We start from the raw sequence: 20134 nt of genomic DNA, 5'->3' as shown, positions 1-20134 counted from the left end.
CAGTGTATTGAATGTAGGGAATGTGGAAATAATATAGTATTTCATTCTGCCAACATTCCAATGACACCAGCAATCATTATTTTATTTATTTCTGCATTCTGCACTTCAAACCTTTGTTCTATCTTGGATGATGGAAACCATCTTCTGATCCCGTATTTAGCATTTTAATCTTTGTTTTGCTTCGGTTATATTTCATCCTGGTCACTGGACCATCTTGTGGGTGCACCTCTGTAAGTGTGGCACAATATTGTTGGGGCTTGGTTGCTTGCTTCACGGTGCTATCTTGTTTCCACCTCCTTCCTTCATCGAGACACCCTTTTTCGTCTAGTTGCTCTAACTTGCAATCTCTTAGGACAAATCCATGCTCTCAGTCTTCAGGGGCTTTATAGCCTCTTGAACTGCGGCATTGGAATGGCATTGTGATAAAAGATTGAATGATCACAGTGTGTCACCTGATCTCCCACAATAACCCCTCCTGGTTTGTACTTGTTTATGCTGGTGTATTAGAATATGGGCAGAGAGAATGAGTTGTAGTGTAACACATAACATTTATTATAATGAAAACAGGTACACAACACTTGCATTCTGTGTGGGTGATTTGTATAAATTGTGATATACATGTGTCGATTCCATACAATAATATCAAAGGTGTGAGTAAAGTAGTAAAATAGTACATTTAGCCCTTCATAGAAATTCTGGGTCCCATCTTATAAAACAAACTCTTGAATTCTCACCTTTTGTCATACACTAGATTGTTCTAGGCCAAATGTCCATAGTGCTCATAAACACTTTTTGTATATTACATATTTTAAGGTCAAAAGGAACATGGGGGTGGCTAAATTTTATGCCCTGTTATCTCTCAATCCTTTCTTCATCATCGTTCGAAAACCAGCGCTTGATCATACTTGATTATACTGCACTTTGTGGGCTAGTTAGTTAGTTATTTGGTTTTTAGGAGCATTAGCAACTAAGGCCATATTGCTCTGGGATATGCTGTGGTCATTCCCTGACCTCTCCGCATCTTCCGCATTTGGTGGTGACGGGCTCGAACCCCAGTCTAATCAAGAAGCGTGTGCTACGCACTGTTGCTCCTTCCCACCTGGCTACGGAGGCGCCAATACTTTGTGGGCAGTCGACTTTCTAGGGGTATTTTCGGGTACTTATGAAAGCATTATAGTCATTTAACCTATATTGTGTTAGCATGTAGTTCATGAGAATTAGGAAAGAAGCATTGAAAATGTTATCGGTTAGTTTTGTTTTTCAAGCTTCACATTCACACGAATAAAATAATGGCTTACCAGTTAAATCACTGCTCCTGAAATTCAGGTATATGGCCTCCTTCTCTCCAGCGAAATCTGGGTGGGGTCCTCTGTCGTTTTTGGATCTTTTATCTCTGGTGGTCGCTCTTCTTCTTCTCTCTCTCACTGCTCCTCCCTGATCTTGCCCTTGTCTCTAACTGCTCCACTGACTTGCCGACTATCTGTTCAACTGTGAAAAGCCCATCTGCCCCTTTTTGGGCCCCCAATACTCTTATATACCTCGCGCCTTTTGCTCTACTTTTCCCCAAAAGATTCTCTTTTCATTGGCTATGCTAAAATAAAAGGATTATTCATGTCCTGCGAATGATAATAAAAGAAGTTGTAAATATGGAAGAAACTGTTCTTTTGGTTATTTGAGCTTATGTCATGGCCACGAAGTGACCCAAGAAGGCATCTTTCCTCCGATGTGACCATTTTTTTAATGGTCCCATGTGAGCATGTGGGCTTCGCTATGACCATAAACACCCTTTTATCTGCTGTTGTTGACATGGGAACCAAATATCTTACTGTCCCTTCCACCCACGTTATTAATCCCCATTAAAAGCGAATGGAAGTTTCTGGTGGTTATGGCAATCCTTGCCTTCTCATTGGCTCTTTCACATTTCCTCCTAAATAATTCTGATTTCGCCTTCTCCCTGGTCGGACGCACGGCAGCATGTGTCCGCAATTGAGGGACAGGAGAAATTTCCACTGAAAGCTGGAGCATTTGTATTCGTTCCGTACACTCATGGGTTTGTCTTTCCTCTTGCTTAATTATCGTGGGTTCTGATCGAATACGATATTTGACAATTTAGTCTAAATATCCCAAGACATGGTTTTATTGATAGAATAGCTAATTATATTTGCTCAATCGTCGTGGAGTCTGTGAGACTGAGAAGGAAATTCTCAGTCTCACAGACTCCACTCTCGAAACCTCTCAAACGGAACAACAGTGATGATTTGTTGCAGAGGTTTCGTGTTTAAGTTTTTATAAAGCTGTTGTCTGGGTATTGTATGGGGGAAAACCAAGTTTGCTATTGAGCCATCTTAGAACCCAGTACTCTAGGGCAAGGAATTTCTTTACGGTTACTTGAAGGGCTTCATACCAGATTTTGAAAGCATACAACAGTACAGTATAGGCAAGTTGCATATTTTCAATATGATTTATGGCTGATTTTTTTTTTTATCTTGGATCGCTGCTGTTTCCTGTTTGATCCGCCATTTTGTGTTTTGAATTTTGTGAGCAATATCTAAATAGTGGGAATTAAATTAAAGAATTTTGTCAAAACTACTGTTAAGTTTTTGTGGGCATAGATATTTGGAATTGAGGCATCTGCAAGTTTAATTTCTGTATAGTTTGGTTGTTTTTGTAAGGAATAAGTTAACTGAACAGTTTCGTGTGCATTGATAGTGAGATTGAGTGAGTTCTTTCAGATACTTGATGATTCTGTACATCTGTAAATTTTTATCATCACTAACTTTTCGAATATTATCACAGGCTTTTGAAATAATAAACAGCTTTAAATCATCGGAATTTGCTTGCAGGAATAGTTGTAGAGATGCTGAAAATAAAGTACTGGAGATTACAACTTGAGGAATGCCTATTATTGTTGTGACGAGAATGTCACTCATGGGGAAGAGGAGATATATGCGAGTTAGGCTGTACTATAGCAATCATGGTTAAATATAGTTGCTCTGTAAAATTTATATGAGACAAAACAATACAAACTTACCCCTTGCCAGAACACCGTCGTCATAATCTAGTTCTGACAACTCACTGTCTGATAGCCTTGATGTGGTGGAAGGCGGAGAAAGGTGATCAGTCGAGGTAACACTGCTGGTGGCTTCGGTATCATAGTACATGTTTTGTCTTCTCTATGGAGACAAAAAAAAAAAAAAAAAGATTACAAAAGGCTATACCAAATGACATTATTTTTAGCCGTATTTTCTGTGCTCAATGGCTAATATGCCAGTTAGCATATTCATAGCGTTATTTCTTCATGACAACAAAACAGCTCTTAAAAATGCAGTGTTAATAATTGATTTTCATGCGCATTGATAGTGGGATTGAATGAGTTCGTTCAGATACTTGATGATTCTGTACATCTGTAAATTTTCATCATGGCTAACTTTTCGAATATCATCACAGACTTTTGAAATAATAAACATCCTACGATCCGTTAAGAGAATTTCCAATCTTTCTCTTAGAGATCGGTATTAGTTGTACCAGTTTTCTATCTTGCCTCCACTTTTGAAGTATTATTTTGTAATCAAATACTCCGCATTCCTTTTTGTTAGTAGTAAGAATATTGGGTTGTGTGACTCTGAGCTCCTAACTAATGCGAAAGAAATAAAATTGAATATTACTTCGCAGAAAATATGAGACATGCAACATGATTAATTGCATGTCTCGTATGAGACATGCAACATGATTAATTGCATGTCTCATATGAGACATGCAACATGATAAAATCTGAGACATGCAACATGATTAATTTTTATATAAAAAGGGAAACTCTTATACAATTGTATCATATAAAATAAATGACATTTTATTTTACGTATGATTCAATTGTATAAGATTTCAGCAATAACAGTATCTGATAAGATTTACATAAACAATTGCAGAATATACCAATTTGAAATGTTGGGTAAAGGACATTATAGAGATGTAGTTAACACTAAATTAGCTAATTAAAAAACAATTTTTACGAGAGAAATGAAAGGTTTAAGTTATTCAGCTTATAAATTAAACTTTTAGTTTCACGTAGGAAAGGTGTTTATGATTAAGTGATTTAATCCTACCCTTGTGAAGCTTTTACATAGGCTGGAAACTCTTAACATGATTAAAGTGACCAGGCGTCCCGGATTATGCGGGACAGTCTCGGATTTCAGTCGTTTGCCCCGCATTGCAAACTGTCCCGGATTGGACATGTAGCCTCCATACTTAAGGGCAAACATAATGCAAATCATTTGTATTATGTTTGCCAGGAACGAATGGTACAACGGAGAGTTCTTTCGATAGTAAATAAGTTTTGGACGTAAACAAAAAAAAAAGACAAAAAAAAAAAACTGACAGTAGAAATGCTGAAAACAATACTACAAGTTAAATGCAATTTTCCTAATTCTTGTGAAGAATTTTACGAAGAAATAGCAAATAATGAAGAATTAAGAAAAATTCACTCAGCGAAAAATATATTTAATTATATTATTTAATTTCTCTTGTTTTTATTGTTAAAAGAAGCATGTATTTTTATTATTAGTATTATTTCACAGAAAAAAATAACCTAAACAAAAATGAAAGTCGATTAAAAACATGACCCCTCTAATAAGCTTTTTTTTCCTCCTTCTAATAACTATTTTTCTCAATTCATGACCTTCATGCTGTTCTTCATGTAGCGTAACACAAGGGGTACCTTTCCTGACTTAAAATATAATATTACAAAATTTTAATATTTCTTAATATCCTATACATTATATTTATTATCCTATTTTAATTTGGTCTAAATTCAAAACATCGTTTTAAATTCAAAATGAAGACAAGCTTCTCTATAAGAGAAAATCTCGATAAGTTATTGCATTTGTCCGATTTTACGAATATTAGCGGGTCTCGATCACACAAGTTGTCTGTCCAAAATGAGGGGTACCTATACTGAATTTCAGCCTTTCTGTAAAAAAAAAAATAAATAAAAAAAAATAAAATAAAAAATAAATAAAAAAAAATATATATATATATATAGGCTATATTTGTTTTTTGGTTTTTTTAAGAACTGTGATATTTTATTTTAAAAGTTTAGTTCACAAAAGTATGTGTATTTAATTTATATTTTGTATGTGATTTTTTTTATAAGTAAAAAAAAAAAAAAATTTTAATTGTGTGTATATTGTTTCTAGGGGGTTGCAAAATTATTCCCCCCCCCATTGTCCTGCATTGGAATACTGAGGTTCTGGTCACTTTAAACATGATATATCCTTGTCAAATGCATGCTGGTACTGGGATATTTTAACCGATGCTAGATGCACCTTTGTATAGTTCTGCTTTCGCGATTAGCTACTTGATCTGTAGCTTTCCATGGCCGTCAGATGTGTTTGTGTTTGAATCATTACGAAAATACCGAATTACGCGGTATAACTAACTAATCTGCCTAACTGCTAACTAATATATCGGAATGTAATTGAACTGAACTTTATAATGGTTCGGCAGTAAACTGTGCGGCCTCTCGGACTAAATAAGTTACTCCACTATACTGATTGGTCTTTATCAGTATGCTACCAGCACATATAACACAGTGGAGTTGCCATAGGTTGGCTGGGAACGCTCACAAATAACGAAAAAAAAAAAAAAATATATATATATATATATATGTGTGTGTGTGTTATTTTCGGGTAACCTAATATCACAATTTTGTTTCTGTGTGCGTTTGAAGTGCTAAACTAAAGCTATGAGGAGTCAGTATGTCTTATCTGTAAAGTGCTTGTGTTCTGTGGTCGATTTGCTTGTTTGCTGGACCAACTCAGCTACATTGTGAAAGAAACCCATAAAAATTTCTAGCTTTATTGACGGAATTTTCCATGTAGTGTGGGTAGATCAATAATTATGCTGTATGGCTATCCCAGAGTATAAATAAAACACTTATCTTTAAGGATGTACCTAGCTATCAATAACATTCATTACATCCTATTAATCTTTGTACCTCTGTCTCCATTTATTTTTAAGAATAGAATCCTTGTTTGTTTTTATTGTTTTCTCTTACTTACATTTTTATCTCTTGCTTTTAAAAACTAGAAACTCCACATTAAGTAGGATTAATAGGGCACACACGACGCTTCTAATTGGTGAATTCTATAATTCTTTATATATAGTTGTCAGTGATTAGAGGCTTATCTCTCAAAACGTAGAGCAATAGTCTCTCAAGAGATAGTTATGTCATGATGTAAGAATAATAGGAACTCCCCGACTTGCGTAAGGGTTGCGTTCCGCGGAACGCTACGTAAGTCGGAATTTTCCCCATGCTTGTCAGCACTCGCAACTGTGCTCGCTGAATTCATTGAATCAAAAAAGAAATGTTCGACGAACATGTAAATAGAATGATTTATTGTATTTATTAATTTTTTATCTCATGCGCAGGAAAAATTACAAAAGCGTGCAATTTTAAAAAATTTCAAAATTATAAAATTACAAAAAAAAAGAGGAGATAGGCATAATGTCAGTAAGTTTTACCTTTCGAACATCTTTGCCAGATTCGACGTCTTCAGCTGATAAGTACGCTGCTGCGGAGGTTGAGAGCTGTGGAGCTTTAGAAGGGGTAGGCCGCTCAACCTTACGAAAGAACATATTAATGGATGACTGGACGGTGGCTTTTTTTCTTTTCATCGTAGATTTCTTTGTAGCAAGCAAGCATATTCACCCCTCTGTTAACTTTTAAGAATCGTTCGCTGTCAGGATCCACTTACTCAAACCTCGCCATTGCCGATGCAATTTCACGAAATGCCATTGCCATTTCTCTGGTGATGAAGCGTCTCGGTTTCTCATTTGGTTCATCTTGAGCTTCGTCAGCATTTTCTTCTTTCACTATCACTGCTTACAAGTCAGTAAGTTCTTCGTTAGATAATTCCTTCTCTTCTTCCTCTATTAACTCCTCCACGTCTTTGGCATCAACCTCCAGCTGAAGTAGCTCTGCAACCTTTACAATCTTATCTGTAACCTCTTCATATTATTCATCTTTTTCAAACCCTTCGAAGCCTTTTACGTGCTTCGAAGGGTTTGAAATTGGGCATATTTTCTTCCATGTGCCATTTAAACAACTTTTAGTAATTTCCGCCCAGGCCTTAATGTTTAAGATGGCGTGGTAAATATTGTAAGATTTCCAAAAGTGTCTTAACGTAATTTTTCTCATCGTCTACTGCAGACAACGCCTGAGCAAATTTTGTGCGTAAATAGTATGCTTTTAAATTCGAAATAACACCTTGATCCATAAGTTGGATGAGTGAAGTCGTGTCTGGCGGTAGAAATATGACTCTCACTTTCGAATTGAAATCCTCTAGATGCGTAGGATGTCCAGGAACATTATCTAATAGAAGCAAAATCTTGAAAGGAACGTCGTTGTCTTTACAATATTTTTCAACCTCGGGAATGAAACAGCATTTAAACCAATCCTCAAAGAGATATTTTTATCCAAGCTCTCTAATGATGCCCTTAAATGCACGAGGATATCCAGAATGGTACACAAGCAGTGGTTTTAGTCTGTAATCTACGCCGAATTAGCCCCAAGCAAGAGTGTGGCACTATCTTTTGAAGACTTGAAACCTGGCATTGTATTTTCCTCTTTGGCAATGTATGTTCGATCCGGCATTTTTTTTTTTTTTTTTTGCGAAGCGCTCATGTTCTCCAAGGCGTTGATGTACCCTGATGAAGGTGCGCCTGTTGGGCTGCCTTCTGCAGGGAAATGCTTCGTGGTACAAACGTGCAGCCTCGAGTGCACTGCTATTGGCTTTACGTACATGAAGTGCATGCCCGCATAATCTCTTTCCATGTTGACTATCCTTTGACAAGTACGAGTATGCCTGCTACGTCTCAGAGCATTGAGAGAGGGGAAAAGGAGAGAATGAGCTAAATCTAACCTAAGCAAACAAGTCGGTGGTGGATCTCAACTCTGTACAGGTCACCTTGTCAGTAGTGGATCCCAACTAAAAATGTGGAATATCTCGAAAACGATTCACTTAAGGACCTATGTTTACTAGGCTTTTTTTGCATATTGTAGTCTGTACAGTTCGCTTTTAAATTATTGACCATCACTTTGGAAACACCCTGTATATATACAGGAGGAACAGAGTGATTCAGGAGGAATAGTAAATATTTTGTGAGGTTATAGTATCGATTATCCTAAGTAAAAAAGTTCATATAAACATTTGTCCAATTCTCAGTGGATACGGAGATGCAGCTGTTTGAAACTGGCACAAAGCCATTATGAGCGGTATTAATGAACGATCAAGAACTTATTGTTTGCATTTATTGACTTTTTGAATGATACAAAACACAAATAATTGAAAAATATTTTACAGTTCACAATAAATCCCACCACCAAGCACAGTGCACTTTGCAACTCTTCTGGTAATATAGTGAATTGTTCAGAAGAACAACTCGCTATATTACTTCTGAACAACTCGCCTCATAAAGGTTCCTTTATGAGGGCAGCAGTATCCAAAATGAGAGCAAGCAATTCGTCTCTTGTATTCACCTTTTCTTTGTATACTGCGCTTTTAATCCATCACCACAAACACAAATCTAACTGAGTGAAGTCTTTTGACGTTGGTGGCCAATGAACAGGAGCGCCGCGGCGAATCCATTGTTCAGGGAAAGTTCGATTTAGATATTGTATCACCGGACGGGTATAATGTGCGGGAGCTCCGTCATGCTGAAAGTACATACCAATCCTTGTAGCCAAGGAAACATCCTCCAATAGTTGTGGAAGTTCGTTTTGCAGAAATGCTAGGTAATTGGGCCCTGTTTTGTAACACAACAGGCCCAATCAACTGATTGTCGATGATAACGCACCACTCGTTTACAGAGAAGCGATGTTTAAAATTTGTTTCTACAGTAGCATGTGGATTTTCATCTAACCACCTATGAGAGTTACGGTGTTGTTGATACCGCCACGGGTGAAAGTAGCTTTATTGCTGAACAGTATTAAATTACCAAACTTTTCTCTACAGAGTACAGTACTGTACATGATATAGTGAATTCGGCTTCCAAATTTGAAAACTTGTAAGCTGTCAGTAAGTTGACGATAATAAGTTTACAAATATACAGTGGCCAACAAAAAAAACTGCATTACTTGTGAATTTTGCAAATGATGTGTTTTGTGCTGCACTGTGGGTTGCAGAAATGTTCGAAATGCATTTGTTAGATGGGATATATATATATCTCTGTGAATGAAATTCAATAAAAAGACTCCACCAGATATACCTAATTGCCATAAATATTTTCCGAAAGGATAAAATGCTTAATTAATGGAAATATGAGAAATCATGCAAATGGTAATCATGACAACCAAAGAAACTGAAATGAGAAGTTAACGTAATAGTATTATGTACTGTAAATCAGCAAAATATGTCCTCAGTATTTTGTTGTTCCTCCTCGAGCTCCAATTACAGCCTTGCAACGATCTGGTATAGAGTTAATCAACTTCTGCATATACGGTTGGCCAATTTCGTGATACCACACTCTTACAATGCTCTTCTGCAACTGAATCTTACTTGGTGGCTTCTTCTGAGCAATTTTAGGCGACATTATGTAACAGCAATTTTCAATAGGGTTCAAACCTGCACTGTAGCCGGACCAGTCCAACACTGTAATACCAGCATTTCTGAGGTATAACTGCACCTTAAGGGTGAAAAACGAGGGAAAACGTTGGTATAAAATGCAGTTTTCGACGTCTGTGTGGTGATTCCTAATAACGGGCTTCAGGCACTCCTCCAAGATAGCAGTGTAGGTTTCTGCATTCACCGTTCCGTTATTAAACTTAATTCGTCCCATCCCTTTGCTTGTTATGCATCCCCAGACCATCGGACCGGCGGGAAACTTTACAGTCGGTGTTAAGCAGTCAGGATGGTATGCCTCCGATTTTCGTCTTTTGACATATCGTGTCCCATCCGAGCCATGCAGGTTGAATTTCGATTCGTCAGAAAAGATGACGTCGTCCCATTGCTCTTTTGTCCATGAAACATGCGTTTTACCCAAACAAGTCGCTTCTTCCTCATTTGTTGGGTCAACAAAGGCTTCTTCTTGGGCGATAGGCATGCAAACCACAATATGAAAGCCGTCTTTGGATAGTTCATGCAGACCATAATATGAAAGCCGTCTGTGGATAGTTCATGCACTTGTTTCAAGACCAAAGGCCATCTCAAAGTACAGTTTTAGATCAGGAGCACTACCATGGCGATTATGTAGGGCATAGCCGTTTCAAATATCGATCTGCGGAACGCGTAGTCACTCTCTGACGGTCTGATCCAGGTCTTCTCTTCACGTCACCGGTTTCCCGCTTTAATTTCAGCGCCCGGGATACAGTTGACTGGTGGCAGACTATTTTATCAGCCATAGCACGCGTAGAAAGCCCTTCCTGGGACAGAGCAACAGCTACACTTTTTTTTCTTGGTATCAACTGAACATATGGAGCCATGCTTACACCTCCGCAAAACAGGATATTAATGAGAATGTATACCCTTGCAACGCCGTATTTATAGAAACGGCTGATGTAATACCTTGCAATTACTGTAGCAATATAAGCGTTATCTGACGAAATACCTTTGCGACATGTGGACATGTGTTTATGTAAGGAGCGGCTCCTAGAACGTCAGTTCAACTCCGCCTCGTATCTCTGTGAAGAACAGTATCACTACAAATGGGCCAGATATGTGTTACAGATGTTTCTGTGTGTGTTCTGTTATGTTCTGGCCACTTGGCTACCCAGAAGCATCAGTCACCTGGACAGATGATTCTGGGTACTCGTCCACACCACGGGAAGGTAGGCCAGTTCCAGTAGATGGGACACCTATTATCTCAGAGTATGAGACAACAAACAAAAAAAAAAAAAAAAAAAATCCTTCTCTGGGGCCCACTCCAGAGAGGGGGGAAAAACCCGAAAGGAAGAGAATTTTGTTATTTGTTATTTGGTTTTTTTTTTAGGAGCATTAGCAACTAAGGCCATATTGCTCCGGGATATGCGGTGGTCATTCCCTGACCTTTCCGCATTCTCCGTATTTGGTGGTGACGGGCTCGAACCCCGGTCTAATCAAGAAGCGTGTGCTATGCACTGCTGCTCCTTCCCACCTGGCTACGGAGGCGCCGCAAGGAAGAGAAAGAAAAGAATAATAATAATTAACTAAACTAAGATAACAAAAGAAAAGTAAAAATTTTTATACTAAGTATATATGTATATATATATATATATATATATTGGTTTTTAGCATATATACACAATCATACATACAAATTTTGTACCTATACCAAAAAGCGAAAGGAGAAAAACCGAAGGGGGGGGGGGGAGAAGAGGAAGAGGAAGAGGAAGAGAGAGAGAGAGAGAGAGAGAGAGAGAGAGAGAGAGAGAGATAACGAAAAAGAAGAGTAGATCTTCCAGTTGTGCAACCATTACGAATGGCAGCATAAAAAATATTCGATGCCTCCAGTCTTTGCGACATAGGACATATAGTGAACATAGTGTTATTGTTATGCGGTTCCCGTGGTTTCCCACAAATCCGCGTTAAATACTCTGTTAACATAGCAAAGCCAGTCAGTGTGGGTTATGTGTGAGTAGTGTGTTGTTTGACTGGCCTCTTCGTTACTGGGAGGCGCGATCACCAGGAAGGAGCCTCTCAGCATCCGTCCACTGGCACGAGGAGCCGGACCAGGGAGTAAAAGACATCTGGCGGGGCATCCACACTCCTGCAGGAGCGAGAGTGGGGACGGCCAAGGAAAGAGCAGAGAAGAGACAGGAAAGTGGAAGACAGGCAAGATAGCGAGGATGACAGAGCATAGGCATCCTCCCAGGCGAAAAGGAGCAGGAAGAGTGCTAGGTGCAGTTGTGGGAGTCCTGGAGAAGGACTGTGGGTAGGAAGAAGAGGATAGGTAAAGTTCAAATTAAAGAGTCCAGGATCGTCACAATGGAGAATCACGGAGTGGCGTCGACAGGGCTGGCCGCAATTTGCAGTTTCATGTCTGGACGTTTCCGGTGCTGGGTATCAGTTGCTGTCTAGAGGAGGTTATCCAGGAGTAGTGGTCGGGAGTTGTGGGTGATGCCAGCGACGACGAAAGACCTCGTTGGCATAACAGGTCAGTGCACGGAAGGCATCATTAGATTCCAATAACTTGGTTTCTGGCCGAAGTGATGTAGTGTGGAGGTCTAGGAGTAGTTAGATTCTTAGATCCAAGTATACGTTGCATGAGTGCATCACGTGATCCCAGTCTTCAGGTTCTCCGCAGGTACAGAGGGCATCCCCGACTAGACCGAACTCTAGAAGGCGTCTCTTGAAGGACCCGTGGCCAGTTAATAGGAAGGAAGCATAGACGTTAGGGAAGAACCAAGTGGAACGTTGTTTGTTGATGTAGGTTACCTCAGGAAGGAAAAGTTTAGTAGTTGCACCAGTTGTGGAGTTATTCCAGCGGGTTTGCCATAGGTTTATCAATTCTAGCCACACACGTTTATGTTCCTGTTTGATGTCGGTATCGGTACGGGTTTGAATAGTTAGGAATTCAGCTTCCTTATTCTTCTTAATGGCATGAGAGAGGCCGATAAAAGCGACGTGGAGGTCCAAGGGGAGGCGGCCTGTTAGTAGCTGTAGGGAGGCAGTTTATGTCGTTTTACATGCGCGGGTCATTTGTAGTAGCATAAGTCGTTGAATTAGCGGAATTTTACGTTGAGCATGCACTAAAGTCAATCGGTGGTACCATACTTCGGCTCCATATGTGACAATTGGTATAAATACTGCTGAGTATAAAAGGCATTGAGTTGGTCCTTTAAGACCCCAGTCCTTACGGGTAAAGCGTGCTAACATAGTGATGTAATTTTTTATCTTTTCTTTGATAGCTTGGATATGGGGGATGAAAGTTCTCCTGTCGTCCAAAATTACTCCTAGGTACTTCACCGATCGGTAGTTTTTCAGTGGGCGGCTATTAAAAACGTATGGTAGGAGGTCTGGAGAAGTAGTCTAGTTTGCCTTTTAATAGGAGGGTTTTGCTCTTCTCAGTGGAGACGGAGAGTTTATTTTCCGTGGCCCATATGGACAGGTGGGGCCCTCGATGATGATAACCATGTCGTCGGCGTAAGAAAGCTGAGTAGTGTGTGAGTAGTTCCTCAGGAGCCAGTCGTCGAGTATCATTCCAGACAGCTAGCCCCAGGATGGAGCCCTGGGGACAGCCTCGGGTTAGATGTCGGGTGATGGAGTGATATTTTGTTTTGATGCTGACCTTGCGGTTAGAGAAGTAGCTTTTGAGGCAGTGGTAGAAATTCCAGGTACAGTTAGAGATTCTGGCCCTCTGAAGAACGCCCGGCCACCACACTGTCAAAAGCTCCTTTGAAGTCAATGAAAATTGCCAGTACATAAGTTGCATCCGACTGTTCTGCAACTTTGAGGGTTTTAGATAGAGCATCAGTCTTTGCGACAAAAGAAAATGACTGTAATAAAACAATATCTTATACGTTTCGTTACAAATGCTAATTTTTTTTAAGGTGATGCAATTTTTTTTCCGCCACTATATTTTTTTCTGCAGTATTTGAAAGTAGTTTTATGATATAACAGGTTATAGAGTACAACTAGATCTTCAATGAAATGCAATTCTATTTGGTAAGTTTTGTATTACACTAAAAATACGGTTAAAGAAAATACGTTGCTGAATTCAGTCTCGTGAATTAAATTTTAGCAAAAACATAAAATATGCCTATCTCTGCTTTTTAATAGTTAATAGCGTTTTACAGAATGTTGGTGAAAATAAAATGATTTTTACTTATTCTACATTATCTATTTCCCGTGTTATGTGAAAATAAATTCAGTAATGTTTACAATGGCAACTGAGGGGAATGTTGTTGTTTGAAGTCAGAAGATATAGCGTAACCTGAGGTTCATTTGTTTATGCACACCACAGGCGACAAGGAGCAATAAAATGCTTAAAAATGACGCATGCTTTAAAAGCCCTTAGGGTATTGGACCTTCTCTGGGCAGTTTTATAGCGTCAAGTATTTTTTCCTTTTGAGGTATTCTTATCAAAACATAAAAGTTCACAATAGTCACCTGAAATGAGCAAATCACAAATGCCTATCTCTACAAACAGGCTGTTACTGGATGCAACGTTGTTATCGGAAACCGAGCAAAATCACCAGAGTAGACGAACATTTCACTTAAAATGCTATTCTTTGGCAGTACTCACTCAGACTTTTTGTTGTATAAATGCATATGAAACTGAAAGTTGTGAACGGTAAGCTTCTAGCATATTTAAAAAAAAAAGGAAAAAAAAGAAGCTTATATAATTTACAGCAGATTTTCAGACAGACTTTGTCTTATTAATAATTCAGTTATTTTAAAGTGAACGAGGAATCATAAAATTAAGAATCTCTGGAGAATGTTATGATCAGATTGCTGTAAAATAAATGATATATGATTTCGGAGAAGTATTGTGTGTGTTCTGTGGTCGATTTGCCTGTTTGCTGGACGAAAAACAGCGTTTCTTTGAGAAAAACCGTGCTACATTACTCCTATGATCAACTAACTTAGCCACGATGTGAAAAAAAGGCCCATAAAATTTCTCATGCAAAGGATGCGGTTCAAGACTATTATTATTATTAAAATCAGTTTATTTCCCAAGAAACCTTGGGTCACCCCGGGACGGCTCTGTGCCAGAAGGGTGTGAATACAGACTAAGGTGCGAGGAACACAATGTACAATAAACAAGGGTACATTCGTGCTCGACCCGAGACTTTTACAGGATTAAATAAACAATAATGTACAAAATATACAGTAATATACATGATTACATGAAGACAGAAAGCCTTTGTCATATACAAATAGGCAAGTTTAAAAAAAAAAAACAAAAAGGTCTGTCCAGGAGCAGGTGAGTATTATAGGTTCATAATCTGGTAATAGTTCTTGAGGATTTCCTTCCTGTAGGGCTTGTCTTCACAGAACCTATCAGGGTGGATCCTAAATTTATTGAAGATCCGAAGACAATTGGCTGGAAACATGTTCCTCAGGGAATCAATGCTTGACAGCGTAAGACGTAGAGGGAGACAGGAGTCGGGGTGCTTCCCTCTTGCCCTCCTCAGGCCAGAGATTAATGCGGATACTGATGGAGCATCAATTCGCCTCGTTATAAGCCGTGCAAGCGTGAGAACATTTTTTGTCATGATGATATGCCTCCAGGGAGTGGTGCCTAGATTTGCTTGTAGGATAGATCTGGAGATAGTTAGGGGGTGGCCTACCACCCTGTTCATCCATCTAAGTAACCAGTACTCTAAACTAAGATACTTCTGAAGGTATGAGGCAGGGGCAGATGACCAAATTTCTGAAGCATAGAGAGGAATCGGCGTAATACACCTCAGGATGTGCCGAACAAGCAGCGCTGGTTGATGCACACCAACGAGCTCTTGACGCACTGCCCAAAGAGCAGCGTACGTCTTCTGCCTCATCCTGGCAAAGTGAGGCTGAAATATGAGCCCAACGTCCCAGGTGAGGCCAAGATCAGTATGAGAGGTCACCTTTTGCACCGGTTCCCCACTCACAAAGATTTGGATATCATTTTTGGCTTTCTTCTTGGTTATCGTTTGGCTTTCTTCTTGGTCTCGGTTAACTATCTCTACAAGAATGCAAATGTTACCTTGAATACATCCCAGCATGTATTTGTTAAAGGGCAGGTCATGCATGATCAGTTTGGTGAATTACTCTGATGTAGATATTAAACAATTGGATGTAGGTAATAATTTTGACATTATATATCTATACTTTAGTAAAGTTTCTAATGCCATCCCTCACGGATGGCTGCTAAGATGGAAGAATTTGGAGTTACTAGTGAGATCTTACGCTGGATCTTACCAGTAATTCCTTTAGCTAAGCTTGCTAAAAGGAAGGAGAGACAAAGTTGCTTGTTTGTTATTTGGTTTTTAGGAGCATTAGCAACTGAGGCCATATTGCTCCGGGGATATGAGATGGTCATTCCCTGACCTTTCCGCATCCTCCGTATTTGGTGGCCACGGGCTCGAACCCCGGTCTAATCAAGAAGCGTGTGCTACACCCTGCTGCTCCTGCCCACGGAGACGCCGACAAAGTTGCCATAAATGATCTGATTTTAGGGCGCATCGGTGGGATTCCTTAGTTAGGTGTTAAGGCCCCTCCTATTTCTAACTTTCGTAGATACTGACGAAAGTATATAAGGAAAGCTGTGAAAGTTTGTTGATGATTTTAATGCTAGAAGGATAATTAAAATTTGGGTCAGGCAACGTTGTTTCAAAAAGATTTGTATCAGTTGCATATATTGTAGTACTAGGATTTCTTAGGTGCGTCGGCTACTAGGGCCATATTGCTCCATGTATATTGTCTGTAAATTGCGTGTTCTGAGGTCGATTTTTTGTTTGCTGGATGAAAAATCCGAGTTTCCGAGAGAAAAAACCATGCTATCCTCGTCTGAGACCAACTAATCAGGCACGTTGTGAAAAAGGCCCATAAAAATTCCTCACGTCATTGACGGGACTCGAACTCAGCTCTTTTCCACCCGGTGCGGGGAGGACGTCGATTCGGCCAACTAGGTAGAATGCAACTACCCACGAGGGCAGTTGCATATATGGTCTGGATAATGGCGACTAAAGCTTAAGTTCAAAATGTAAGGTTATTTGGAGAATAGAAATCGTAGAGTCATATACACATATAATCTTGGGAAGAAGGGAGGAGTCAAAAAGTGGTTCGATAAAAAAGATCGAAGTGTTACGATTCACTCTGACGTGAAATTTTCCATGCAGTGTAAACAACGGTTAGGAAAGCACGTGATTTCCTGTTCACGATTTATATTGCCTTTGTAGTACGGAGAAGGATCTCAGTGTCCCTCTGTTAAAGATGATGGTTATACTCCATTTGGACTATTGCATGCAGGACTGAAGGCCGTTCTCCAAAAAAGACAACTAAAAAGAAAGAAAGAACAAAAAAGACAGAACAAACAAGACAGACAGAATAGAGGGATCAAAGAAGGGCAACCAAATTATTGATGCGTACAAATGGATAAACATATAAAGAACGGCTTTGAAAGTGGGTTGAAAAGTTTGATAACTATTCTTCTAAGAGGAGATCTGATTGAGGTATATAAATCACTGAAGGGATTAAGTAAAACGAATGAGGATGGACTGTTCTGCGTTGTGTGTAGAGGAGTTAAATAAAATCTTGGAGAATGACCGAAGACTAGATCTCGTGTTCACCTATAGGCAGCGGATTTTGAACACTTGAATAAATTGCCTCCGAATATGGCAAAAGAGTGAGTCAGTAAGTTCAAAGAACCGGATGGTTACCTCATGGGGATGGGAATAGTATGAATAGCCCGTTTTGTTTCCTTATATTTTTTTTTCGCCATTTGGCCTTACTAATATCATTAAACCTCCTTATTCTGTCATAAAATTAAATAAATCCTCCTATTTATTTAATTTCTTTAATTTCTATTAGTGTGAATATCCTATTTTGTTTCATTATTATTATATTTTTTCACAATTTGGCTTTACTAATATCTGTTAAACCACCATATTAAGTCAAAATTAATTCATTTAAGCACAATTATAACATAATACAGATGGACAGTAAACAAATTCGAGCAATATACAGAATAACGGCACCTTCGGGGATGCAAGGTGCCGTTATTTCGATTTTTCCGTTAACTAGAAAGATTTATTTATAATACATTTAATGCAGAAATAATGAGGCTAAATAAGAAATAGCGAGATTAAGAATGCAATTTTATTAACTGCATATAAAAAACATAAACATATTGACGATCCAATGTTATATTCTGCCATTAATACACTTCTGCTTACGCCCCGTCCTGTGTCCTTTATTGTATCAAGTTTAGCACAGTATTATCGTCACCGTCCTTCCCACACTGGGTGGAAAAGGCCCGGTTCGAATCTCGTCGATGACGCGAGGAACTTTAATGGGCTTTTTTTTCACTCCGTGGCTGAGTTAGTCGGCCTCAGACGTAGATAGCAAGATTCCCCCCCTCCCCAGAAACTGAGGTTTTTTCTTCCAGAAAAACAGGAAATGGTGGAATCTGTGTTTAAAGAAGTTCTGCACTCTCTCTCAGGCCTGGTTAGCATGGCATGGAAATCACAACATGGTTAATGGGTGAATCCTGTGGAACTGGATCCAAGCAATAATTTTGATGTCATATATTTAGATTTCAGTAAAGATTTTGATACTGTTACACATGAGACTGTTATAGAAATTGGAGCAGTGTGGAATTAGGAGCAAGTTGCTTCGGGAGTGTTGAGTGGAAGACAGAAGGTGGCTATAAACGGCACTTCTCCTCTTGGACTAATGTTATTAGTGTAGTCCCTCAGAGTTCAGTGCTGGACCCCTTACTTTTTATAATGTTTTTACAATATTTATTAACGACATTGGTGAAGGCATATCAAGCGGAAGTTTGCAGATGATACTAAGATTGGCAGCGTGATTAATGACAGGAATCAAGGCATTCTACTATAACAAGACCTAGATAAATTAGGCAGATGGTCTGATTAGTGGCAACTGCAATTTAACACTGACAAATGCAAGGTGCTGCGTATGAGTAGCGGTCATCTCAGAATAACATACCAATTACATGGTATCCTACTCAGGGTGGTGGATAACGAAAGACTGAAGTTCTTTGAGTACTCACACATGCTGATAGAACAGCTAATGGGGTTCTATCAACGATATACACTATATATCATTGATAGAACCCCATGAGCTGCTCCAATGTCTGTATATTATACAGGAACAATAGGTGATTATTCCATTGTATAAAGCAGTTGTTAGGCTACATCTTCGATATTGCATACAAGTCATTAGACTGGAGTTGTAGAAGTGTGTATCCCTTGGAACGGATGCAGAGAAGAGTAGCCAAATTAGTCAAGAACCGAAAGGGATACTCTTACGATAAAAGACTTCGTTACTGCAAATTGCTCCACTTGGGAACTAGGCACTTGCGATGAGACCTGATTAAAGTGTTTTAAGGCTGGATTGTGTAAACTTATGCGTAAATTTCTCAGACAACGTACACAAGGGGACTTAAATTGAAAAAGGATGGATGCAGGATATATGTGCGAAAATTTGCTTCGTCAGCGAGAGAGTTATTCATTGTTAGAACAGACTACCTTCTGTAATTGTAAGTGGGTAGTTTGAATAAATTAAGGGAGAAATTAGACATATTATTAGAAGGGATGGACAAATGAAATGGGTAGTGTTTTTTTTTTCTTTCCTTTCTGGCTGATGCTTTATAACCTTTCTTCTTGCATCATTTTCCACTACTACTAATATTAATAATACACACTTATGAAATAATCAAGCTAAAATTATATGGTTGCAGCAACTATCCTAGAAGGGAAAGGACATTATTAGTTAGACGCAACCTTTGGACCAATGAATAAAGTTAGTACCCGAGGAATTCATGTCATGTATGATGATGATGTCCATTGTTGGGCGAGAGCTTCTTTAGGTTTCAGTACAGCATTGGAGGGCGCTTTACAAAAGTAGGGTTAAGATTATGTTTGGTGGGATCCTATTTAAAGTGCATGGTTTCCCGGATGTTGATGTCCAAAGACGTGGAGACGTAGAAGTTCTGTTCCATTGTGATTTTTAGGTATATGCTATTTGCTGTATTTGACTGAAGCGCAGGTTGTTAGAGAGCTGTGAGAGTTTACCCACTTTAGGACCCAGAATTTTTGTTTCTTTGGACTCGAGATCAGCAGACCCACAGTCTGCAAATTATCTCTAATTAATTAACTGATTAGAAAAGCATTATTTCTGTATTAAATCGCTATTTTTATTTATTATATTTTTAAATACAGTCACTCTAGACCATGTTAATAACGTCACAGCTTTGTACAAACAAACTAAAATGGTAGCGTGGAAATCGCCTGATAGTTTCTTTTTGGGAGATTGAGTGACTCCGATTTCAGATTATAGTATGCACACACAGATTCTGGTGGTGATGTATATCTTCTGAATTTCATTATACATAAATTCAAAATTTATATTACAAGATGTGCAGAACATTGGGATACTGAGAGAAACCGATCCACTTTAAAAAATCCTCGAACGTGTCACAATTTTTTGAAGTC

General features: G+C 38.9%; 1 protein-coding gene across 2 annotated transcripts in view; it reads right to left on the bottom strand.

The window, feature by feature from the left end:
• LOC150084414 (regulating synaptic membrane exocytosis protein 2-like) overlaps nt 1–20134 on the bottom strand; it is a 547165-nt gene that overhangs the window by 142240 nt on the left and 384791 nt on the right. For both annotated transcript variants that reach the window (XM_090376052.1, XM_090376053.1), the window contains exon 12: nt 3032–3173. In XM_090376052.1, coding sequence (XP_090232178.1) covers nt 3032–3173 — 142 coding nt within the window. The remainder of the gene's footprint in view (nt 1–3031; nt 3174–20134) is intronic.

Source organism: Mastigoproctus giganteus, chromosome 6 (assembly GCF_048544385.1).
Source record: "Mastigoproctus giganteus isolate SK-2022 chromosome 6, ASM4854438v1, whole genome shotgun sequence".
Classification (NCBI taxonomy): Eukaryota; Metazoa; Arthropoda; class Arachnida; order Uropygi; family Thelyphonidae; genus Mastigoproctus; species Mastigoproctus giganteus.
Note: the sequence above shows the minus strand (reverse complement) of the source record. Positions and strands in the feature narration are given on the sequence as shown.